This window comes from Xiphophorus maculatus, chromosome 4 (assembly GCF_002775205.1).
Source record: "Xiphophorus maculatus strain JP 163 A chromosome 4, X_maculatus-5.0-male, whole genome shotgun sequence".
Lineage (NCBI taxonomy): Eukaryota > Metazoa > Chordata > Actinopteri > Cyprinodontiformes > Poeciliidae > Xiphophorus > Xiphophorus maculatus.
The window spans coordinates 18,570,534-18,597,861 of NC_036446.1; the positions used below are offsets into that span (position 1 = coordinate 18,570,534).

General features: G+C 40.5%; 2 protein-coding genes across 2 annotated transcripts; one reads left to right on the top strand and one right to left on the bottom strand.

The window, feature by feature from the left end:
* The first annotated feature begins 201 nt into the window (after positions 1-201).
* On the top strand, positions 202-4,626 carry LOC106699820 (protein RIC-3-like). The gene is made up of 6 exons (XM_014471223.2): positions 202-319; positions 1,840-2,057; positions 2,444-2,519; positions 2,829-2,925; positions 3,395-3,552; positions 3,690-4,626. Exons 1-6 carry the CDS (start codon positions 202-204, stop codon positions 4,463-4,465), a joined length of 1,443 nt encoding a protein of 480 aa, XP_014326709.1. The 3' UTR covers positions 4,466-4,626.
* A 3,453-nt stretch (positions 4,627-8,079) lies between these two features.
* On the bottom strand, positions 8,080-23,355 carry LOC111608371 (tubby protein homolog). Its single transcript, XM_023332200.1, has 3 exons — positions 23,294-23,355; positions 23,007-23,178; positions 8,080-9,765 (listed from the first exon to the last, which is right to left on the bottom strand). The coding sequence occupies exons 1-3, from the start codon at positions 23,333-23,335 to the stop codon at positions 9,632-9,634; spliced, it is 348 nt and encodes a 115-aa protein (XP_023187968.1). The 5' UTR covers positions 23,336-23,355; the 3' UTR covers positions 8,080-9,631.
* Positions 23,356-27,328: the final 3,973 nt, after the last annotated feature.

A 27,328-nucleotide genomic window follows, 5' to 3' on the forward strand; every position in this document is an offset into this window, starting at 1 on the left:
AAGTCTATAAAACTATACAACAAGCAGCTGGTTTCTGTTTATAGATTTACAGCCCATATTTCAGACAGCGCTTGAATGCAGCTTCTCTAATCCTCACTAATCTGGATGGAACATCGTCACATGAGAGCTGACATCTGGGGACAGATTCTCGCTTTTCTAGTAAAGACAAAATACTGGACGGCAGTCATTTTCTGAGGCAGAATGACCATTACAACTTGCCAGAAGGTTACCCTTATATCATGCTCTGTTCTTTGTGTGTCTCTCTTCCTGCCCAAGATGCTTTTACCCAGAGGAAAAAATGAGAGGGGCCAGTCAGAGGGTAAGGCAGTTTATCAGGTCATCATCCAACCTACTCCATCTTGAGTCCCTCTGTTGTTGTTGTTGTCAGCTAGTACTCTACAGAGAATTTTCCCTACTGTAAATGTGTTTACTGTAGTGGTTTTTAATATATGTTCATGTGGTAAGAGAAGTTTATGTGCAGCGCTGGAAAAATAAAGAAAAATGTGCCGCCTAGAGATATCTCAAGTTTAATATTCAACAAATTTTATTATCTGGCAACATTAACTTGAGTCAAGACAAAAAAGCAGCTTCCAAATGACAATTTTATTTAAAAGATTATCCAAACAAAATTGCTGCTATGGACACCCACCGCCAACGAGTGTGAATAATGTTTTAGTTTGATTATACCTGTTACAACTGGGATTGATTATTGCTTGATGAGTATTCCCTTTAATAGAACTTTTCTGACATGATGAGGACAAAAAAGATCCCAAAAAGCAACAGATCATGTTCTGATGTATAAAGAAGATATAAAAAAGGTAGTTTCTTTATTGATATTTCTGAATTTATTTTTTGATTGATGATCATTTATCTCAGACAGACATTTCACCATCAAAACATAATAATAATAAAGACTTTCATGTTTTCAAGTGAAAATACAATACCTTACTATCAAATGTACATACTCATATGCATGTAAATACTCCACTTATTCGGTAACTGTGAGTCTGAAAAGGAGTATGATGAAGTTTAAGTTATATAATCATACCCCTTTTCCATTCATTAATTCATTGCATAAATAGTCTTCCTGTTTCCAGTATCCTTTAAAAAAAAACCAATAATAATAATAACTATAATAATATTTCCTGAACCAGATGAAAGTAATACATACACCCATATATATACATATTCATCTAACAGCATATATACATAAATAATATATACCTATTTACACACCCACATATATTTACACACACATACACACACATGTGGATCTTTGTGACCTAAATCCATACGACTCTCAGCGAGTAGTTGGTGTTTACTAACAAATCTATACAATCTAGCAACAAATATTTATTCCAAAATTTTGGAGAATTGTGGAAGTAATGAAACAGGCCTGTAATTTCTGAAATGATGGCTATTCCCAGATTTATATTGTGGGATTACTTTTGCCATTTTCATTTGAAATTATGAAGCACTTGTTTAAAATATTACAGCACCACATCATTCATTTTAACATTTTGTATTTTAAATAAGCAGCTCTTATTGAAAAAAATAAAACTAGAAAAATGTAGCTTGGTTTTTATGAAAATACATGTAGGAGTAATTACTCCTACATATGTTTTATTGAAGGTTTACTGCAAAATGTCATTTCAAACATGCCTGAGAAAGAGAATGATAATATAACTATATGCTGACAATTAACAAATCTGCAATTTTCAAATTAGCTGGTTGTGTAAACAAAAATCATTAAACACAAGTTTAAAAAGAAAGTTAAGAGCAATATATGTTAAATAAATTCAAGCAGTGTTTGAGTGATTGTTTTTTTACCTCCTGCAGTTGGACCTGGGTTTTACCCTCCTGGGATGCATCAGCTGTCAGTGTCAGACGACCCAGAGCAGTGGGAAGTGGATTCTTCTCGCTCCCTCACACACACTGTTGAAGCCAGGGTTAAAGTTCAAAGTATTGGGCGGGGCAAGAAATACAACCTGATGGCTCAAGTCATACCCACATATGGCTTTGGGATTCTGCTTTACATCCTTTATATTATGTATAAGGTAATCACTGCAACATACCCCTCTAATTGGTAGATTATTGAGTGTGGGATGAATACGCCTTATAATGATTCTTATATTTTGTTATTATAAGTATAATAACTTATAATAGCTAAATATTTAGTTATTATTTAGTTATAAGTATTATAAATATAATAACTAATAGTTGATAACTAAACTATCATTTTGTTATTATAAATATAATAACTAAATATAGTTATTATAAATAACTAATTAACTGAGTAAATATACTCAGTTAAATGTAGTCTTGACAGCAAATGTACTCTTTGCTGTCAAGGCGATTATGAGTTTTATTTAAACTATAAAGTGTAACAATAAAAAGATGCTTTGCACAGCCCTAGTAATCATAACTGTATGTTTGTTCACAGCTAACATGTAAGGGAAAGGTGAATAAATCAGGGATCTATTCAACAGACAAGACGAAAACCACATCGAACACAAGTGGTAAGTTCTTTCAGACACAGAAAGTGTTTGTTAGCTTTGAGTGTGGCTCAGACTTTTTGTTTGGTAGTTTGATGGTGTAAATTTCACATGGGAGAGTTTTGTGTGTTTTTTATTATTATTATTTTGTTATTTTAAGAGAAATATTAGGAAAAACCAAGAGCACAAGAAAACTGCCAGAATTAATTTTGAAAGCACATGAAAGTGATCTTGATTTTGTTTTTAATCTTTTGAAATGATTTGTAAATTTTGTGTTTTTTATTATCACACTGTTTATTTATATTAATCCCTGTATTCTTATGAAATGCTTAGCTACTGATTATGAGCTTGCCAGGCTTCAGGAGAAACTTTTGCAAACAGAAATGATGCTAGACAGGATTGTCTCAGGGAGGAGTCATTGTTCCTCAAGGTAAGGAGCTTCTTTCCCCCAGAATATCCATTAGTCACAATTACAGTCAGCATATTGAAAATGATTGAAACATATTATTTGATGGTAGACTAGGCTAAAAAGAAAAAGCAAAAATTGAGAATTAAAATAACTTCAAATATTACTACTTCAGTATCTCTGCTACTTTACAAGAATAAATTCCTTGTAAAGTAGCAGAGCTGCTGCGCCAGTAAGCAATGCACTTTCTATGGCGATATTCAGTTAAAAAACAAAAACAATAAGTGGGTAATCATTCACTTATGAGCCTCAGAAGATAAAATTGATATTTCTAAAACAACTCACTTTTGGGAAATCCAAACTGTTGAAGAATTTATGAGCAAAAATGCAGCATGTGTACCTTATACTGCCGTTTTGTAAAAACCTGACAGCTAGCTCTTTATAAATAGTCATGTTGCCTGAGATTCTCGAGTTAACTTGTGCTGCTTTATAGTGGCAGAAAGCGAAAGAGTAAAACTTCAACATCAAAGAAGGAAGAAAAACTCCTGAGGCAACTCCGACAGATCACACTGCTGATGCAGGAGGGCCGTTTGGAGGGAGCCTCTCCCGAGATGGAGGCTGAGGAGGTCCCCTACGGTGCAGATTGGGAAGGTATGTGCTCAAGTATAAATCCTCAAGCTCCTCTAATAATTTCAGAAAATATGTTTGAGGAGCAGGGCTTACCTCCAGTGAAACCGCCAGCATTTTATTTATGTAAAGCTGACTATTTCCATGCTCCTTTAACACAGGCTATCCAGAGGAGACTTATCCAGAGTATGATGAATCCTGTGATAGACACAAGTATGAGACTATTAAGCTGGAGGAGAATCCCAGCCAACCCACTGCTGAGGCCCTTGCAGAGAGGATGGAGCAGGAAGAGGAAGAGATCATGGCCAGGAAACTCTCCATTGTGGAAGAGGAAGATGAAGAGGAAGAGGAAAAAGGGGAAGAAGAAGATTTAGATGAGGAAGAAGAAGAGGATGAATTAGAAGAAGTTGGGGAAGTAGAAGAGGAAGCAGAAGAGGACAAAGAGCTTGAATATGTGGAGGAGGAAGAGGAGAAGAAACAGTTGCTCATCCCTGCTTCTCCTGGTATTGGCAGAAAGCAGGAAAGAGTTGGTTTGGAGGTGAGCAAAGAGTTGCAACAACACAGCGGAGGGAAGAAGCAAATAACCTTCAGTGAGAAGAAACACGTGTTCCACTACCCCAAAGAGGATACCTACGAGGAAGAGGAAGAAGAAGAGGATGAGGAAACGGAGGATGAGACAGAGGAGGATATAGACGTAGAAGAGGAGGAAGAAGCAGATGATGATGATCCTCTGATGGAGGCAGAAAGCCTGCAGTTTAGTTGTGAAGGCTCTTCAAATCCAGAGGAACAAGCAGAGGAAGACGAAGAGGAGTATTTGTTAACTTTGGCAACAATGGAAGATGAACATCTGATTCATGCAGACGTCCCAAAAGAGGTCGGACCGAATGTCCTGAGGATGAGAAACAGAAGAGAAAGAGAAAGTTTTACAGCAACCTAATTCTGCCCATGAAGTAATCATTATCCCTCACATGTTTAAGCCACCAAAAATCAAACTTATTTGAGAAACATCATCCAATGATAAAAAATATTGTAAATGGTTTTCTTTTGTTCACTGTAGTAAAGTGTGATCAAATTTATTGATTTATGATGACTGAGCTTAAAGACCTGTCATATAGAAAAATGTATTTTGTTATTTTTCTAGTTAAATGTAATTAATTTAAAGAAACTAAGTGTGATTACTATCCATTAAATTCTTCATAATCCATCACTAAAAGGAAGAAGGAACATGTTACATACCTAATTTCTATTTTGAAATACTTTCACCTCAGCTTGTTTTTGTCACTTATCACTTATTTGAAACATTGTTAACCCTCTATGGCATGGCGTTGCCCTCAGGCAACAAACCACATAGCTGTACCTCACATTGCTCCTTTATTTTATTTTTTGGGGGGCATGATTTTTGACATATTTTTGTCCAAAAAATAGTTCTTTTATGAATATAGTTTTTGTTTGATTTGTATTTCATTTCTCATAATCAGTGTAGACAATCTTGGTGTTCTAGACCAATGTTACCCTGAGGCAACAAACCCAAATCTGGTTCCAGGAGGTGTCAGAGTCCGATTTTATGATTGACATGTAATTAGGGACCACCAAGCTCCCAAAGAATGCAGGAAAATATTTCTTCCCCACAAAAATAAAAAGTCATGCCATAGAGGGTTAATTCCTTCTTTCACATGTTTCTCATCAACAGTAATAACAGAGAGCAGAAGTGTTGCTGTAAATGACACTTATCAGGCAAGTATCATCACTAACAGGGAGTCTGAGAAACAAAACTCTTGTAAAAATGCAACACTCTGCTGACAAGTACATGCAACACATTTCAGAACCCAGCTTAATAAAAGAGTAAAAGACACCACATTGCATAGGATTTGTAGTCAACATCGTCATAACACAAAATCCAATTCACCACAGATTGCTGGCATCTTGACTGACGTTCCTGCTTTTTTGGGAACATAAGATGAATATTTGGCTCCCCCTTATGGTTTGGTTTAACTGAGCACTACAGATTATCCCAACTCCTCACTGAAATGATGCACCTGTAGGGAAAAACTATCATTTGTCTTTGCTGCTAAGCAGCAATAACACCAAAGACAATGGCCACGACTTAGTGAGAAACACACATGATTTTTTTTTCCAAGTAATGACCTAATTCTCAGCGTGGAGGGTAATATTTTTATAAATACATACTATATAAATTACTATTTTGTTTATTTGTTCGTTAAGAAAGACCTGTTTTGTTTGTTTTAGTTTTGTGTCATAGCTTGTTTGCAAGTATTTAGGTATGTCTACTGACATTTACAATTAAATCTGTAAGTGTCCTCCATCGATTCCCATTGTGCACCTTAAAATTATCATATTCTCACCTGTGTTCTTCATACTGAGGCAATTCACTTATAGTCCACTCAGGAATTGACTCCAAACTTGGAGCTGAAGAACTTATGTCGTTTGTTTTACATTTGTCAGAAGTCCGCAAACCAAAGTGTTCTAGTGTTTAGCTGAATAATAAACTGTTTGCTATCCAGCTTACTCCTAGCCCCCATGAGACTTTGCGGGATTTATGAGGGTGACTTCCGCCGCAAACCGGAACTTCCATTTGTTTACACATTAGCAACTCACTAACTGGCTTTCGTCAGAGCTTTTAGGCCATAAAATATGTGGGAACACCAGCTATCACAGCTTAAATGTGGCAATATTGTTATACCGCTACATACAACTTTTGCGGGGAGGGATGGCGACTTGAAGAAATGGCCGCAAATAACCCGCACTAGCATATTTAGCCACTTCACTGACTCAGTTGCTTCGGATGCAGATGCAGATTTGCTGCAGCCACAAATTAAACTTGGACTGATTATTAGAGTGCAGCCACGAAACGCACAGGGGCATCTTACGACACTTTCCAGTGGCAAGTTGCTCTCTGTAACAGGTTGATGTGTGATTCAGTTCGGTTCCAGTCATGTTGGGGCTGATTATCCGTATTGGTCTGAAGCACAGCAGATCCTGTCATTTCTCTGCTGATCTGCAGTGACACTCAGCAACGGAGAACCTCGAGGTTCTGGTTCTGATGGACAAAGTAAACCCAGATATTTTATTTTGTCTTATAGTAATGGCCCAAACAATAAAGTTCATGAAGTGGCCACACTTGCTGCAGCCACTTCCTGAACTTTATTATTTTTTAAATTCAAATGAAAATTCACGTCACACCAAGCTAATATTATGTAGTTCTGCTGTTTTATACTGTCAGCAAAAAAAAAAAAAACTGCAGCGCAGACCTCTGACCAGCTTCGCTGCTTTTCTCTCGTTTATTACTGTCAGCTCTTCAGAGAAACGAGCTGCTAGCTGCGCTGCTAATTCACTGTCAGTCCGTTACAAAACTTACCGCTGTGTTCCTGTCGCTCCCCGCGATTAAACTCACAATTACGACCCTCTGTACGGAGCAGCTCTCTGATAGCAGAGAGGCATGTCCGTAAACAAGTTTTACTAAATATTGTACAGTAGCCGAAAAGAGAGATGTAACTTATATCATCATAGAAAAACCCTACAAATAACAATGAAATACTACTACTTCCGGTGTGCGCCGGAAGTAAGACCCATAATCGTTTCCACACTAAGCCTCCCAGAAATAAGGTGGATATGGTTTCAAAAAGACAGCTGCGACTACTCTAACCTGCAGCAACACGCCTCTTTATTTCTAGACACACATATTGTGGTTGGTTTTCCATTTCTAGTTGGTCATTAACAGTAATAACGACAGTCTTCAACTACAGCTGGGCATTTTAATTACATTGTCACAAAAATGTTTCTGTCTTCACAGATGATTTCAGCTAGCTGTTGTTTTAGCTCCAATGTTATTTTTACTGATCATGTTGCATCAACACAGGGGGATGTTTCAGTCTTCATAAACATGAAAGTAAGAATGTAAATGTAAAAATCTTGCACATCACTGCTTTTGCACTAAGCCTTTTTGATAGCCTATTTGATGCTATTTGATAATATCTATATAGAGAGATACAATAATAATAATTGTTATTATTATTATATATAATAATATAATAATCATTATATTATTGTAATAATATAAATGCCCTAATTTATAATATAGGGCATTATAAATTTTATTCATAATGCCCTATATGTCAAGTTGAAATAAATACAAATTCAAACATCGTTCCTTGTTGCAGCCACATTTGAATAGTCAAGGACCAGAACAAAAGAACAAAATTAGGTTATTGAACGGGCTTTAAGTTTTTGTCCCTCTGATGACTCTAAAATACAAATAGAAATATAAACACCAAGAAAGTGGCACAGATGAGAGGTTTGAAATCAGGGTACAACAGTGACAATGTGATTTTATATGCTTGGTTTAAGTCAAGCATTGTTATCTCAGACATTTCTACAATCTGTGACATAGTGAGAATGCTCTGGTTTTTACCCAAAAAAAAAAATAGTAGCTGAAAACAGGGATATGACAGATTTGTGTGATTTTACTGGTATGAAGAGATGATGCTCTCATACTTTAACTTCTTAAAAGCATTATCAACAACATCCAGAATATTTCATTTGACAGACTGTAAGTTTATTTTTCTCATGATCAAAGGACTTTGTTTATACCACCAGAGTAAAATTGTACACCATTTACTGTACATAATGATGAGAGCACTGAAACCGGAAAATGACAGAACCTCCCGAGTCCTGGACACATATGAGAAAAGCAGACTTTACAGCAAGAGTATCAACCATTTGGAAATAGAAATTTCTAATATAACACAACTGAATACAAGAATAGCACATTTGTTAAAGATCTTCTCAGAACCCACAGTAACAATAGCGGTATCAGCGATTGTTATTTGCTGTCATTCGGCATATTTTTTCAATGGTTGTAAAATAGAAAATCTACTACTTTACATTTGACAAAAAGAGATTATGCCCTAGAAGAAGCAAGAGGACAAATATTTTGAGTAAAAATGTGAGCAGTGGGTGATATATTGATTTACTGCCAGTGAGATGAGGAATGTATTAAGCTCCTTAATGGAATATAAAGTTCATGAAAATGTCAAGGAAAAGACATGTGTTAAAACAAAAGGTGGATTCACCCTCTTTGTTTTCTGGCAGTAGGTCATGCTGTGTTAATAAACTTTGAAGGAAATGAGCAGTGAAGTTGTGAAGCTAATTATAATTTACCTATAGACGGTCTGAAACGTTGGAATAAACTATCTTGAATCTTCTGTAGCCAAATGTGTTCATCTATTCTGAACATGTCTGAGGCACGCTAAAATTTAGAGAAATATCTTCAGTGAACGCGAGGATGGCAAGAAACACATAGATTAATTCAAGTTCAAGTTATTTTGTGACCAAACTTTAAAACTGGAGTTCATCTTCAAAGGCACAATAAAGTATGTACAGCAATGTATCTTTCCATCACATAATTCAAAGTAAAGTGCACCATCATCCTGTACATTCACGTTGAACAGTGTGACACAATATGTGGTAGACAGCACTGTATAACATGCCTTTATCCTTTTCAAGTTGGAGTCTATAATTGATTCTTTTGGAAGTAAGTGATTATTTATTTTATTTTTTTGCAATAACGATTAATGCTTGCAGCACCAAACAGCCTATACCGATGAAGTTGTTACAAATGATTGCAGAAAATAAAATTACCATGCATGAAATATGGAAAGACTGTGCTGTAGACTACAGAAAGAAAATACACGGAGTTGCTCAAACAAAACTCTTGTGTCCCTGTTAGTTAAAATGTACAAGTAAGGAAACGTTAAACTTCTAAAGCTACTACATAAAGAAACAGTGCAGGTTTTTATAATGCAGTTGCAGTATACAAAATTACAATATAAGTCGAGACCAATTCCTTTGATTTTACCAGTGGATTACTTTTTGTGCTTGTTTTCTCCCACAGATCATGACCATTTACCCCTTTTCGACTGCAGGCACACATAGACACCGAGGACTTGAAGCCCACAATGTATTTCGCAGTATGCAGGAGTTCCAGGGCATTGGGTGACTTAAAGATCTCAAACCAACCCGAGGGATACACAAGCAGCCCATAAGGACAGATAGATCATCTCTTCTTTGAACCTCAGATTTGAGTTTATTCACAGGCAAGTTTACTGTCAAAGCTGGAGAGAGCAATGGCAAAGGCTTGCAGCGCACACATTGGGTAGTTATAGTCCATTGTGAAGACGTCCTCTGCCACACGGCCGAACTGCATCACAATGTAGTCAGCTGTAAAAGAAAACGTATGTTTTACTCAATCGACACTGACACACAAAAAAATTATTTTATGTCCTAGGAGTTTCAAACTGTCAGTAACAACAGTGAGTGAAAGTGAGGAGACAGAGGATGCTTTGCAGAATCAATTGACACAATTACCAATACTTGGGTTTAATAAGAGATCTATGTTGGGCTTGAATGAGGATGGGTGATTGTGTTGTTCAGTTACTTGGCATATGGTATGCAGATGTCCCAGACGCCCCATGTTGGAACCAGTGGGTAAATAAAGACACTGTAACAAGGTAGCCGTTCGCGGTAGGATTTTACAGTGACGATGAAGCGTTGAGGCAGAGTCAGGTGGAAAACAGCAGTTGTTTTATTCTTCACATCACATCAACCAACAACTTCACAGGTGAAAACTGCAGTCTTAAATAGTCCCAGCTGTGACGGATCAAACCACCTTTAATTCACAGGGGAATCTCAATTCATCAATATCCAGTTATTTAATTAAAATACCTTTTACTAAATATAAACATTTCTATTTACTTTTTATAAATATTTTATGTTTTATCATTACACCAGATGAAACACCACAAAACCCATAAACAATTCCCCCCCCCACACACTTTTCAATGGCCTCTCCCAGAGACTATATATGGTGTCTGGACCCCCGGGGCAGCATTTGTCCAAACACCCTGGAGAGGACACAGAAAAGACAGGTGAGTCACTCTACATTAGCACTCCACACCCAACAGATTATGCACAACACATTTGCTCAGTTTTACCCACTAGTAGCTCATTGCTCTGCGTAACAATTATCCTCCCTCCACAGGCAACCACCTCACTCGTCAATGAGGAGCAGCTGTGCAGAGCCCAGAACAAAAGGCTACACGCTAATGTCTAAAAATACTCAATAAATACAATTAAAACTTCTTGTGTGCAAATTGTTACTGATGTGCAAATCTATGCTTAAAGTGCAGTGCTAAATAAAGTGCTTGTTAATAAAGTGCAAAAATACTTTAAAAATGCAATACAGTGATTTCAGTAAAATAGTCCCAGTAATGAAGATCTCTTCATTACATTTCCTCCCTCCTCTCTTAAAAGCACAGTACCTCAGTCCTCTGACACTCTGGATAAACAGTCAGCAACCACATTAGACTTCCCTGGCTTGTACTGGACTGTGAAGTCAAATGGCTGCAGTGACAAGTACCATCCAGCGATACGGGCGTTGGCATCCCTCATTCGTCTCAACCACTGGAGGGCACGATGGTCCGTCTCTAGAATAAAGTGACGTCCCAAAAGATAATACCTCAGGGCCTCAATAGCCCACTTCATGGCCAAGCACTCCTTTTCCACTGTTGAATATCTTGTCTCCCTGTCAAGCAGCTTTCGACTCAGAAACACCACAGGTCTTCTTTCACCGTCCACCTCTTGTAGAAGGACAGCTCCAAGTCCCACTCCCGAAGCATCTGTTTGTAAGATGAATGGCTTAGTGAAGTCTGGTGTGTGCAAAACAGGATGAGTACATACCGCTTGCTTGAGATCTTTGAAGGCTCGATCACAATCTTCTGTCCAGCACACTTTGTTGGGGGCTGCACCCTTTGTTAGATGGTTCAGTACAGCTGCTCGTTCGGCAAAAGAAGGTATGAATTTCCGGTACCAGCCCACCAAACCAAGAAATCCTCTCACCTTCTTCTTTGTAGTTGGAACCGGGAAGGAATGGATTGCGTCCATCTTCCCCACTTGAGGCTTTATTTTCCCAAATCCAATGACAAAACCTAAGTACTCCACCTCTCTCTGGGCTACATTACACTTCTTTGGGTTAACCGTCAGTCCAGCCAGCCTGATGCGGTGTAGGACCTCCTGCAGGTGAATCAGATGCTCCTCCCAGGACTGGCTATACACCACAACATCGTCTAAATATGCTGCAGAAAATGCTGAAACATCTCTCAGTACATGATCCATTAAACGTTGGAATGTTGCTGGCGCACCCTGCAGCCCAAATGGCATGACTCTAAATTGGTACATACCAAAAGGAGTTTTAAAGGCGGTCAGCTCTCTTGCCTCTGGTGCCAACGCCACTTGCCAGTATCCTTTGCACAGATCCAGCGTTGTGATGTAGCTTGCTGAACCGACTTTCTCCAGTAGGTCGTCCACCCTGGGCATCGGGTACGGGTCAAAGTTGGACACAGCATTTAAATATCTAAAATCTATGCAAAATCTCAGGGAGCCATCTTTCTTCGGTACCAACACAATCGGGCTGCACCACTCACTACTAGACTCTTCAATTATACCCAAATCCCGCATCAGCTTTATTTCTTTTTCCAGTACTGGAACCAACCGCTCTGGTATGCGATAGCTCTTTTGACGACTCGGTGCACCTTCTTTCAGCCGAATCTTGTGTTGAACCAGTGATGTAAATCCTGGAACTTCTTGAAAGAGCTGAGGATCCAAGAGAGGTTTGATTTTGTCCTGCTTAGTAGGGGACAGATGAGAAATGTCAACCAAAGCACAGTCTGACATGCTTGTTGGAAAAAATTTTTCAGTCACCTCCTCATCCTCAACTGCTCTCACAAATAACTCCTGGTGCACAGGCTCCTGTCGGCTGTGGAACTCTTTCAACAAGTTGACATGAAAGGTCTGATGCTTTTTAGCTCTTTCCGGCATGTACAGTTCATAAACCACTTTACTCACTTGTTTGGTGATCTCATATGGTCCATGCCATTTTGTCAGCAGCTTGTTGTCGCTGGTAGGAAGCAGTAACAGAACCTTCTGTCCTGGCAAGAAGACTCTGTCTCTGGCCTTCTGATCGTACCATGTCTTTTGATGTTGTTGAGCTGCTTTCATGTTGTCCTGTGCAAAAGATGCCATTTCCTGCAAACGCTCTCTCATGTTGATGACGTATGCTGCAATGTTTTCCCCCTCTGGCTTAGCGTCTTCCCAACAGTCCTTCAGTAGATCCAGCGGACCTCTCACTTGACGCCCATACAATAGTTCGAAGGGTGAGAAACCTGTGGACACTTGTGGTACCTCCCGGTAAGCAAATAACAGGTACGGCAGCCATTGGTCCCAGTCAGCACCTGTGTCAGAGACAAACTTGCGCAGCATATTTTTGAGAGTCTGATTATATCTTTCCACTAGCCCGTCCGTTTGGGGGTGGTAAGGGGTGGTCTTAAGTCCCTTAATTCCTAATAATTTATAAACCTGCTGCAATAGTTTGGACAAAAAGTTTGTCCCACAATCTGTGAGAATTTCTCTTGGTATTCCTACTCTAGAGAAAAACTGCAGGAGACAATTAGCAACATGTCGGGCTTTAATGGATCTGAGAGGAAAAGCTTCAGGGTACCGTGTAGCATAGTCACAAATCACCAATATATAACGGTAACCTGTCGAGCTCCTTTCTAATGGGCCCACAATATCCATGCCGAGCCTTTCAAAAGGTGTTTCAATAATTGGCAGCGGTTGTAGCCGGGCTCGTGCTACTCCTCTGCCTGAAGTCAACTGACATTTTTCACAGGAACTACAAAATTTAGAAATCTGGGTATACATTCCTGGCCAAACAAACCGGCTACTGATTCTACTCAGCGTTTTATGAAAAGCCATATGACCTGCCCACGGAATTGAGTGGCCCAGCTCCATAACTTTGTGCCTGAACTGTTGTGGAAGGGCTAATGTTTCACACTGTCCCTTCTTCTGATATAAAATACCTCCTTTGATTATGTACACCGCATCTTCCAGGAAGTCTAACCGGCGCTGATTAGTTCCTCCCAATCCAGTTACTTTTTCAAACCAAGGTTTTAAAGTAGGATCATCTCTCTGTAGTGCACCCAAATCTGAGGGAATGTCAAACTCAAACAAGTTATTTGGCTTAGACAACTGTTCTATCCCTTCATCACCTGAGCCTTTGAATTTCTCCCTTCTTTTCTGAGCTTTTGACTTTTTAGTTTTTCCTAGCCTTGTTTCCAGAGACTCCCCAAAAAAGGGCAGCTCTTCCAACACCTCCTTTGAACTTTGAGCTCTTGTGACTACATTGCAAGGTTTCAATGGTTCTACTGGTGTATCAGATATAGGACATAAATCCCCTTCATCTCTGTTGGTAAGCACTTGTGGTTCATAGTCTGACTGGTGAATAAGGTCAAAGAGAGTGGGAATATCATTACCAAGTATAACTGAGTATGGCAAAGAGGGAACTACAGCTACTTGTACCAGGTATGTTTGACCTCCCACTGTCAAATACACCTCAGCACTAGGGTAGACATGTTCATCTCCATGTACACAGCTTATTTTAACCCCCACCCCACTTAGCTTTTCTTCTGAGAGTAAGCTAGCACGCACTAGAGACTGGAAGCACCCAGAATCAAGCAAAGCTTCTTCTTTCTGCCCATTAACTAGAACAGAAACAGTGCACACTTTCTTTTCTACAGCCTCAATAGCTGGTCTTGGAACTGAACACAAAAGTGATGGCTTTGATTTAAGGGTGGGGCAGAAGTGTTGTGTATGGCCAAAGTTATTACAGTTGTAACATCTAATATCTTTGACTGAAGACTTGGGAAATGACTTTTTAACATTGGGAGGTCTTTGGGAAGGGAACTGCTTTGAACTAGAAACATTTCTAGTCTGACTTTGACCAGAGCCCTGTTCACCCCCAGTGGACTTACTTGATAGGGCATAGTGAGTCTCTCGGCCAAAATAGGTGCTCTTGCTCCCCTTCCTGGCTGATGTGAAGACCTCCGCAAGAGTAGCTGCTTCTTTTGCCGTCTTCGGGTCACGCTCACGTATCCAGATCTCCAACTCTGGATTAACCATTCTTAGAAACTGCTCCAGAATTATCTGCTCAGATATTTCTTGCACAGTAGATTTATCAGGTTTAATCCATCTTGAAAACAAGTCTTTCAATCGCACATAAAGTTCACGCGGCGTCTCACCTGGTTCAATCTTCAGGCATCTGAAGCGGCGTCGATAAGTGTCAGCAGTGATTTCATATTTTGCCAGAATTGCCTCTTTCACGTTGTCATAGTTCTCAGAGTCAGCCATATCCATTAGAACATAGGCTGTGCGGGCCTTGCCTGTCAGCAGAGGAACAAGACGGACCGCCCACTCATCTCTAGACCAACGACACACCTGGGCCATCCTCTCGAACGTCATCAGAAAATGCTCAATGTCGTCATCCGTGGATAAGGGAAGAAATCTTGGTTCAATTATGGACCTGGAACCATGAGCTACCTGGACATCACCACCATCTGATTCTTCTTCATGTGCTTCAGCTGTTGTGGGTTGAACATGTGCTTCTGATACATCAGGTCTTTCAAGTACAGCATGCACTTGAAGCTGCATTTGTTGAAATTGATGCTGTATGCTTTTCCACCTTTGCTCCTGGCGGGAAAAATCTTTATCAATCTTCAGGTCTCTAGCCGTTTGAGACCGCATAATAGCTTTCACCAACACTGTCAGTTCCTCCAACTTATCTTCAGGGTTGGTCGCTGCCATGGTCACCATTTCAGAGGAAGCTCCAGCTCCTTCATCAGGCTCTCCCTCTTGGCCTAGCTTTTTACCACCTCTGGTCATCATCTTCTCACTGTGGCATGAATGGCACACTTCTGACACCACTTGTAACAAGGTAGCCGTTCGCGGTAGGATTTTACAGTGACGATGAAGCGTTGAGGCAGAGTCAGGTGGAAAACAGCAGTTGTTTTATTCTTCACATCACATCAACCAACAACTTCACAGGTGAAAACTGCAGTCTTAAATAGTCCCAGCTGTGACGGATCAAACCACCTTTAATTCACAGGGGAATCTCAATTCATCAATATCCAGTTATTTAATTAAAATACCTTTTACTAAATATAAACATTTCTATTTACTTTTTATAAATATTTTATGTTTTATCATTACACCAGATGAAACACCACAAAACCCATAAACAATTCCCCCCCCCACACACTTTTCAATGGCCTCTCCCAGAGACTATATATGGTGTCTGGACCCCCGGGGCAGCATTTGTCCAAACACCCTGGAGAGGACACAGAAAAGACAGGTGAGTCACTCTACATTAGCACTCCACACCCAACAGATTATGCACAACACATTTGCTCAGTTTTACCCACTAGTAGCTCATTGCTCTGCGTAACAATTATCCTCCCTCCACAGGCAACCACCTCACTCGTCAATGAGGAGCAGCTGTGCAGAGCCCAGAACAAAAGGCTACACGCTAATGTCTAAAAATACTCAATAAATACAATTAAAACTTCTTGTGTGCAAATTGTTACTGATGTGCAAATCTATGCTTAAAGTGCAGTGCTAAATAAAGTGCTTGTTAATAAAGTGCAAAAATACTTTAAAAATGCAATACAGTGATTTCAGTAAAATAGTCCCAGTAATGAAGATCTCTTCATTACAGACACCCACACACCTTGTGTCATCGCACACTATGTTGTAAAGATTGAGCTCCATGTGGTGAACAACGGCAAAGCAAGACAACCAGCCATGTGTATATTCAATCACTATCAAACTCTGCAAAATGCTATGCTTTATTTTAGTTTTTCTAAAAGTAACGCTTTGTGTCTGGTGATCTTTCCTTTCTGCCTAATTGACTGTTGCTCCTGCAACTGCATGTGTCACATTGTTGAAGTTACGTTGCCACCAAGTATTACCTTTATGTGCTTTCTATCCATGAAAGGATCTTCCAAAAAATCTAAACTTATAATTTAGGTAAAAAGACTAGGTATACCCAATTCCCAAAGAGCTTGATAAACTAGCTCTTAGTAGTAAACACTTGCCATTTGTATTTCTGGATCAGTTTCTAAGATTTTTTACAACACATGATGTTTGTAAATTGCAGCTCTTTTGATGTCACTCCAAAGAATTTCATTTTAATTTTATCTGAGGTCATGACCTTGATTGGACTATTGTAGCACATTGAATTATTTGCTTCTGGTCCAATTTACTATTGCACTGCATTGGTTGTGTTTTGGACCACTGTCCTGTTGGTGACCCAGTTTGGTCCAAGGTTTAGCCAACAGATAGACTGACTCCCATCTGAATGTAAAAAAAAAACCTTTCCCATACAGTGATTTTCCTGGTTAACCCCAATCATGACTCCTCTTCCATCATGCTCAACAGTTGTCACAAAATGTTTATGCTTAAACTGCATTTGATTTTAGCACAAAATCTGTTTTAAATGCAAACCTAAGCTGTGCTGCCATATGCTTTTCAGAGAGAAAAGGCCTGCTTCTTTCCCTCTTGAATCTGATGAAAGAAGTGATGCTGTGCTTTGTTTTTCTTGTTACGACCCGGCTCGTGAGCCGCGACAAAAAGCCAGAGAGGCACGGCCCTCAATAAAAGAATACAGTCTTTATTGTACAATCCAAGCAAATAAACAGGACCAGCATCGACAAGCGGGTGCCCCTCCCCCCGTGTGGTCGGTGTCATTGCTCCACGGATAAGCCCTGCGAAAAGAAAAGAAAGGTCAAACAAACCATCCCAAACCAGGACCGGGTGGGCAGGCAGCTGGGGGAAGAGCCACCTCTGTAGAATCAAGCTGGGTGGAGAAGCCGGCTCAGCACCAAGCCAGATTCAGCTCCTCCTCTCCCTCACGCGCTGAAGCAGGCTGCTTATATCCCGAGGACGCGCTGGGCCTGGCGAATCCTGGTCCCGCCCCTTCTGCTCCGCCTCAGGACAAAACACAATAACTGACGGACGTCACACCCCCACCCACAAAACATGGGTTCCCACAAGGGAATCCCAAGTAAAAAAAATAAATAAATAAATAAATAAATAAAAATCATCCAGATCTAAGATGCATTGTCGTTTACAATACAGGGGCACGAGAAAGCGCATCAGCAACTACATTATCTCGTCCTTTTATGTACCGTATATCCAAAGAAAAAGACTGCAAAAAGAGCAACCAACGAACCAAACGTTGATTAGGACATTTTAACGTCGTCAAAAATGTAAGCGGATTATGATCCGTATATACAACAATAGGAGCACCACCCCCCAAGTAAACATCAAAGTGCTGCAAAGCCAGGATTAAAGCAAGTGTCTCCTTTTCGATCACAGAGTAATTTAATTGATGTTTGTTAAATTTTTTTGAAAAATAACTGACTGGCTTGCAATTTCCCTGGTCATCTATTTGTGTCAAAACTGCACCTGCACCCACATAACTGGCATCCACATGGAGCTGAAAAGGAACACTCAAGCGTGGGGCAGCCAAAACCGGAGCACAACAGAGAAGCTGCTTTACCTGCTCAAACGCATGCTGACAAGAAGGAGACCAGTCAAACTTGGCATCCTTAGAAAGCAAGTTGGTTAACGGGGCTACTACCGAAGAAAAGTTTTTACAGAAACAACGATAATAACTGACCAGACCAAGAAAACGCATGAGATCCTTTTTTGTAACAGGAACAGGAAAGTTCTGTACTGCTTGCACCTTGGCTGCGACTGGGCGCACTTGACCCTGCCCAACTACATGGCCGAGGTATGTCACGGTTGCTTTCGCAAACTCACACTTAGCAAGATTAATTGTAAGTCCTGCCACCGACAAGCGAGTAAACAAGTCGTGAATGCGCTCCATGTGTTGTTCCCAAGTATCAGAATAAATCACTACGTCATCTAAATACACCGCGCAACCCGGCATATCTCCCACCACATAATTCATTAATCGTTGAAAAGTAGCGGGTGCATTCCGAAGTCCAAACGGCATAACTGTGTATGAATACAACCCAGAAGGAGTAACAAACGCAGCTAACTCCTGCGCACGTTTTGTCAGAGGAACTTGCCAGTACCCTTTAAGCAAGTCAAACCTGCTAACGAATTTAGCCGAACCAACTTGATCCACACAATCATCCATTCTAGGAAGTGGAAATGAATCGGGCTTTGTGACAGCATTTAATTTTCTATAGTCTGAACAAAAACGGAATGTATTATCCGGTTTAGGAACCAAAATGCAGGGAGATGCCCAACTAGACGAAGATGGCTCAGCTATCCCATTATCCAACATATATTTCACTTCTGCATCAAGACATTTTCGTTTCTCCATGTTTACCCGATAAAAATGTTGTTTTATGGGACTCACCTGACCCACATCAATATCATGTTCCAACCAAGTTGTACGCCCAGGAGTATCAGAAAACAAACCCGGGAAGCTATAAATCAGCTCACTCAACTGTTTTGAATGATGTTCAGAAAGATGTGATAATAACACATCCAATTTCTGCAGCGACTCCGAGTTGGAAAGACGCCCGTGCGTCATGGCACTGTCCAAGGTACCAGTCTCCTCGTTAGAACAAGTGGCCATACAAACCTCATTAACCGCACAAACTGGGTGTATGTCCTCGGGAGATTTTTTTACCTGATCTCGCGCATAGTATGGTTTTAGCAAATTCACGTGGCACAACTGCGTGGTTTTTCTGCGCTCAGGCGTTGCAATGAGGTAGTTCTGATCAGAGAGCCGCTTTAACACTGTATACGGGCCGGAAAACTTCGCTTGAAAAGGAGATGAAATAATGGGACACAGTGCCAAAACCTGATCCCCGGGCAAAAACGAGCGTTCCACTGCTCGACGATCAAACAAAGATTTCATTTTATGTTGGCTAACAGACAATTTGTCTTTAGCCAAATTCCGCGCTGCATACAGTCTATGCCTAAAGCCGTTCACATAGTCAATGAGATTTTGGGGTGGTTCTGGTTCTTTCCACTCCGCTGCCACAGCTGCTAAGGGACCCTTAACGGTGTGTCCAAACACCAACTCATTTGGGCTAAAGCCTATGCTCTCCTGAGTAACCTCCCGAGCAGCCAACATCAACCATGGCAACCCATCCTCCCAATCCTTCCCCAGTTCTATACAATAAGCACGGAGCAATGACTTTAAAGTTTGATGAAAACGCTCCAACGCTCCTTGACTTTCTGCATGGTAAGCCGTAGATCTGTTGTGTTTAACACGAAGCTGTTTTAGCACCTGGCCAAAAAGACGTGAAGAGAAATTTGTACCTTGATCCGACTGAATAGTCTGTGGAATGCCAAATACAGAGATGAACTGAGAAAGAGCACGCACCACAGATTTTGCTGTTATCGTGCGTAACGGGTAAGCCGCCGGATATCGAGTACTTTGGCACATAACAGTTAACAAATAGCAAGCCCCAGATCGCGACCTTGGCAAGGGACCCACACAATCAATGATTAGGTGCTCAAACGGTTCTGTTGCAACAGGGATGGGTAATAAAGGAGTGGGTTTCAAAGGTTGGTTAGGCTTTGCAGTTAGCTGACAGACATGACATGTCCTAACATAGGAGGAAATATCCCTCTTCAAACGAGGCCAAAAAAAATGTCTAAGGACTCGGTCATATGTTTTTTTTACACCAGCATGTCCAGAATCATCATGTGCTACTTTCAACAGTGCCTCACGATATTTAGAGGGAACTACCACTTGAAACACCGCATGTTCCACAGAACCAAAATATGGCACCCATCTTCTCATTAGTACAGAGTTTCGAAGAAAATACGCACCTTCGTGGTCTGACACAGCCCCCTCCGGACGAACCTGTTGAAATAATTCTTTTAATGAGGAATCTGCACGTTGGTCAGTTATCAAATCAGTACTAGTGACAGGAAATGGAAAATCAGCAAGAGGCAAAAAGGACTTGTAGTCTTTATTTTCCTCTTGTGCGTCCTTGTCACCGTTCACTTGAGAGCGCGACATAGCTCGAGTCACAGCACAAGCAGTGAAAACGTTCGACAATTCACGCTCATTCTCCTCTTGTCGATCCAAGTTTTGAGACTCCGGCTCACTGCCGACTGCGGGTGTGGGTGATTCATCTGTCCACATGCTGGAACCCGCTAGATCATTACCCAAAATGACCGAGACCCCGTCAATAGGTAACGCAGGTCGCACCGCCAACAAAGCCTCTCCACAAAAAAGCTGGCACTCCAAAAACACCCTGTGGAGAGGAACCAACAAAATATTCAAACCCATATCCCTCACCGGAATACAGTTGTCCGTCTCTGTATGCTCAGGGAGAGGCAATACATCCGCCTGAATAAAAGAATTAAACGCACCAGTGTCTCTAAGTACTTTCACAGGTATTTTCTTTTCACCTTTTTCCAATGATACATAACCATCTCTTATAAATGGTAAATATGATTCCACAGACTCCACGAGCGGCGATTCCTTTCGTTTCTCTACACCTGTAAACACAGGTGCCGCTAAACCCGCCCCCTCTGGTCTAGACTGAAATGTTGGAGTTCTAGACTTAAATAGATGGCAATCCGCCTTCCAATGACCACGCTTATGGCAGTAGTTACAACGATCATTACTGTCAAAAGAACCAGGAGGTTTAACTTCCACCTTACGCAAACCAGCAGGACGGCGAGAACTATCGCTTCGCCCAATGTCCCCCCTGAAACCACTTGCTGCCGGAAACTGGGATTTATGGGTCAAAACGTAATCATCCGCGAGCGCCGCGGCTGCAGCTGCCGTCTGAGCTTTCTGTTCACAAATATAAGTAGCAACCACCTCAGGAACTGAGTTTTTAAGTTGTTCCAAAACAACAAGTTCACCTAGCTGCTCAAAGGTTTTAACTTCTGCTGCCGCGCACCACCGCATAAAATGCATTTTAATATCTCTGGCAAATTCCAGGTAACTCTGCTCAGAGTTTTCTCTGCAACTCCGAAACCTCTGCCTATATGCCTCAGGCACCAACTCATAAGTTTTTAAAACAGCAGCTTTCACCTTAGCATAGTCATGGCAATCAGAGTCAGACAACGCAGAAAAAAACTTCTTGAGCACGCCCCACAAGCACACACTGCAACAACAGCACACGTGCAGAATCAGACCAGCTGCGCGCCTCAGCCACACGCTCAAAAATGACGAAAAAAGAATCTGGATCAAGTTCATTAAATTTAGGCAATAAACGTAAATTCCCAATGACATCAAACTCCATATCAACTGCCTCAGAAGCGACGGAAGAAGAACGAGAGACTCCAGACGCAACACTCTGTTTAGCCAAATCTAACCGTGTCCGTTCGATCTCCAACCTAGTGTGCTCTGCTTCCAGTTGTACTTTCATTTTGAACTTATCGTGTTCAAACTGTAACAACAGCAATTCCCTATGCTGCTCAAATGTTAAACCAGGAGGTAAAACAGTAGGTTTAGCTGTAATCTCACCAACTGAGCTGTGCAAAATGTCCTTCTCAACTAAATTTGCGACCAAAATGGACTTCACATTCTCTTTAGACCGTCGGCCATCAATTTCCACACCGTAATGTTTTCCAATCTCGAATAATTGCTCTTTTGAGCAACCTTCCAAAAACTCCTCTGAGGGAGAATCAAAAAATTCAGAGAGAGAAGTCATGATCATTTATAACGAAACGCAAACAGTAACCAGGGAAAAGTGCCAAGTCGTGTACCCAAAAGGCAGGCTGAGAAACCCCACTATTCTTGCCTATATACAAAAACTTACCTAACAGCTGATCCCTAGTCTTCACGCTTTTCGGCGGCGGGTTGTTACGCACCTTAAACCAGCGGGCCAGAAAGGAAATCTATACAGATTCCCTGCCTAGAATCCCACGGACGTGCTCCCGAGATAACTGTAAACAGTTAACACTAACCACCTAGAAGCGACACTACAAAGACAACGATCAGATGAAGCCCAAAGGAGCCACACCTCTGTAGAATCAAGCTGGGTGGAGAAGCCGGCTCAGCTCCAAGCCAGATTCAGCTCCTCCTCTCCCTCACGCGCTGAAGCAGGCTGCTTATATCCCGAGGACGCGCTGGGCCTGGCGAATCCTGGTCCCGCCCCTTCTGCTCCGCCTCAGGACAAAACACAATAACTGACGGACGTCACATTTCTCATGACAGTATTTCACCTGAATGTTATTTTGCTCATTTATGTTTTTTATCTTGTTGTTATCTACACATTGTTCTCCTCGGCTGTCTCACAAAAGCCCTGAATAACTAATTGATAAAACCTTTCACAGCTAATAAAATGTTCTGTTAATGTCTATTTCTTTACCTGTTCAACAATGTTGCTTTTTACAGGAATAGCTTTGCTGACGTCACAACATCTTTTTAATTTGTTACATTTATTGCCCTCATTGCTAAATTTACTCAATTAAAATTATTTGCCCTGTGGTAATACCCGCTCTGTAAAGTGAGCCAACGAAAAGAAAATCAGACTCTGAACACTATGCTCTCAATGCATTACTGAGAATTTGTATCATCTCCCAAATGTAAAGTGAAGTAAACATTTAGCTCTTACGGTCATTGTCATGAATGATTTGAAAGTTTTTAACAGAAGCCTGCGTGACTCTGCCGTGGAAGTTCAGAACGTAGGACTGAGTGTCATCATTCCACACAGGTGTTTTGTTGTGAAGCTCAATCACACTCTCGGTGTTCTTGTTCTGCCACCTGGCCAACAATGACTCATGCTCCTGAAATGAACAGCAAGCAAACACCTTCATAAACAGCCATTTCAGTTTTATGATCAATTATAAAACTATTACAGGGAGTTGGATAGGTTAGCACATATGCGGCAGCGAGACCTACGTTACGCGGCCGAATGGACACCCTCTCATGGTCCATGTTCATTCCCGGAATGATGACGCTCATTTTGCAAGGCCCTTTGAATCCTAAAACATTGGTTTCCTGTATTGAACAGATGATAAACTGGTAAAGATACAACAGAAGCATGCTTAAACAAAAATGTGCTATGTTTATTATGTAGAGTCCTACTTAATATCAAAATACTAAAATAAAATGTTTAAAACGACAGATTTAGATTTATTATCCATTCTGCAAATATCTGATACATTAAAACTTGGTGTGAAAAACCAACAACAACAAAAAACCTAAATAAAGATACATTTAAATATGTTCATCATATTATATAAAAATGTTATTTTTGCTTAGATAAAGCTATTTTGGATGAACGTAACATACTGTAATCTTTTTCACCATATATTCCTATTCCTTACCCTCAGTATAGACATATACCTATACTAAGGATATATTTAAGTTGACCATAATAAGAGTCTCGTTTAGTTGCATAACAGTGAAATCATTAAAATTTTAGTATTTCTTTAATTACTGCAATCTCACATCCCTCTTTTTCTGCATAATATTAAATGTTGCATAATTGCAAATCGGGTAACCATTGCATTTCATTCTCTGAATATTTATACTCACATAGCAAATGGCAGCTAGTTCTTGGCGAAGATTGCTGGCTTCGAGGCTGGTGGTGCTCTTCATGGGGTTCAGACCATTGTCTGTCATTGTCGGGTCGCGCTAACCCCTAAGCCACCACGGCACGCCCCCGGTCCCAACTGGTTTCCTCTTCTTCTGAGGTTGAGCTATCCCAAAAGTGGTAGGTTTTCTTTGGGGGAATCAGTAACATCCTGTTATAAATTTCATGCTCTTCTGGGGTCAAAGTGCACCGTCTGGGGTATCTTTTTATTTGGGAACTAGGTACTTGTGGTTCCAGCAGTCTTTCTTCATCTTTTGAGTTTGAGGGGTACCATCTGCCCTCGTTCAGGGCAGTTTTCTGCTTGTGGACAGTCTTACTGCCTGGAGCTCCACTGCTGCTCCTGCGTGTTGAAGCTGACGCGCCGTCTTGGGAACATTTAAGGTCAGAGACCCCGGAGGATGTGCCATTACTCGATGTCTTCGCTGAACACTCTGGACATAAAATTGTTGAAATCGTAGCCTGAGCTTTGAGATTCGCCGCAGAAGAAACCTCCCCAGCCGGGTCAGCTTGATCTCTGGGAACTGATGGAATCCCGTCCCAAAACAAATCACTCTCAACCTCCTGGGAGGCACTTTCATCTGAATCATTTCCAGGAAAGAAATGGTCGAATACTTTCCTCATTCCTGTCGTCACCAGATATCCTAGTCCAAAGCCAAGTGGAAAAATTAAAGGGTATGGCATTTTGGAAACACAAAAATCCTCTCTAGACACAAAACCTGATTCTCACTGAAGCGTTTGGATTCTAACTGATGTGTTGAGATTCAAGCAGTTAAAGCCTCAGAACTTCTTTGATCTTTTGTGATGTTCATGATGTCGTCTGTGACCTCATCAGTGAGGTCACTGTGGGTCTGGGGAGGGTCCTGCTACTGATCGTTGCTATGGGAACGAACAGATAAGTTCTGCCTGACTCAAACTGAAATGATGACCAAATAAGTAATTTTTTTTTTTTCATTTATTTAACAGGAATTGATTAACAATAGATTTCTACCTTGGTTTTCTGTACCTGCTGCCATATAAATTGTCTTTATCACAAAAAGATATTAACATTTCTGGAAAAACCTCACATAACCTTATATTAAAGCAGAAAGTACGGCGCCCACCGTAAGAAAGGCTTACAGTATTCAATTATGCTGCATAACTGACCAGTACAGTATTGCGAGGGAACGCAAAAGTTTTGCGAGGGAACGCAAAAGAAAAAAAATCCCCCATGTCCCCTAGAGGGCTCCGTACGCTTCAGCCTTTCGCATCAGCTCCTTTTTTCTCTCCTGTCCCTCGGGATATTTTTTAGCAAAGACAGAGTGTTTGCTCTTGAAATGTCTTTCAACATTTGACTTCTTGTTGTTTGCCAGTCTTTCGCCACATATTAAGCAGACTGGTGAACCAGTTTCATCAGCGGTGAAAGCAAAATGATCTGTCCACGTAGCATTAAATGTTCTGCCATCACTGTAAGCATGGCCCATGGGACGATCCACTTTTTTACTCTTGAATAAAATATGCATGAACCTTTGGGATGGATTATGAGTCTTTATTTTTCATTGAGCACACACACATTCTTGTACCACTCAGAGGACTCTCTGCGTATTGACTTCCATTTATGCCAAATGGAAGTCAATACATATATTTTTCCTTAATCCTAACAACTGAGTGTGTTCCTAACCTTAATCAAAACTAATCAATAAAAAATAATCCACACCATACTTCTAGAATTGAAATTAAAAAGTGAAGACAGGAAAATGTTGTCACTCCACAGATGATCTTTGATTGTTGGTGAAAAATGTCCTCTATATGTAGCATATACAAGCTCACACAAACACACTGACCACTGCAAAGGGTTCTTCAGAATCTATACAAGCTCTTCTTCTTTTGTCATTGCCTCCTTTTTTTTACTTGTCTTTTTTTCTACTTATCTGTGAAACATTATTTGTGAACCGTAAAAAGAAAACCTGTGGATAACACTGGGTACTTGTAAATATGTGGTCAAATGCATACACAAATATGAAGGAATTACATATAAAAAAATAAAAGTACACAATTACAATTTCTACAAACGTTAAATTTCTGCACACAATTTTTTTAACTACAACCTCACAAATCTGACCATTAGGAATTCAAACCCTCTCTTAGTCCTACAAATATTAAAGAAGTTCGCACGAGTAGCCTGATACACAGATAAAACTGCATTTACGCACTGATCCGGTTATGAGGACAAAAGCACTTTTGACTCATTTCACGCTTCAAACAGCCTCAGATTTGTGCACAAGTGGTGCGTTTAAATGCTGGTGAAAAGCTGGGTCATATGATTTTTACTCGCAGTGTAGTGCAGTGTTTTTCAACCTTTTTTGAGCTAAGGTACATTGTTTTCATTGAAAAAATCACGAGGCACACCACCAACCAAAAATGTAAACAAATGATACCCTATCGCCACCTATATTAAATATATAGTCATTTTTCTTTTCATAAACTTTTCCATCACTGTCATCACAGTCTTGCTAGATACAACGCTCTCACCGCTCCCTGTCACATTCACGCATCACTAATACTCTTGTTTTAACGTACAATGCTATGTACCTACTGCCATCTAGTGGTAAGGAAATTACATGATTATGCCGCTAGTCACTACTACAGCACACACACGCGAAGATAGCATATTATTTGCAGATAATTAATTTGTTTTCAAAAAATCTTTTTAGACCAATTAGGTGAAATTTCCACGGCACACCTGACGATCACTCACGGCACAGTGGTTGAAAAACACTGGTCTAGTGTTTTCATCCTCTGAACGTTTGTCACTGTGCTTGTGCCGAAGTGGCAAAGACGTTATTTCGTTGGAAAAGGGAATATTTACGTACTTCTTTATCCACCTTATTCCGAGCCCCCATGAAGCTTTGTGTGATTTGTGGGCGCGACTTCCGCCGCAAACCGGAACCGCCGTTTGTTTACATGTTAGCAACTCGCTAACCGGCTTTCGTCAGAGCTTTTAGGCTGTAAAACATGTGGGAACTCCAGCTATCACAGCTTAAATGTGGCAATATTGTTTTACCGCTACTAGTGATGGTGAGATGAAGCCTCATGAGGCATTGAACCACTTGAGCCAAATGGTTCGAGAAAGGGTTCATTTCTTGAGGCTTCATGTGCACACAAAACCACCTACTGGCCAGGTGTATAATCACAGCCAGCTGTATCTTAACACGTGTGATGCATTGAATTTTTGTCTATTATGGCTCTTGGGAATGACTTCACAAAAGGTGTAGGACGAAATCATTTGTCTACATAAATTATGTATACACATATGTGTATAATAAAATATTGTTTGAATGTATCCTCTGTGTGTAATTATT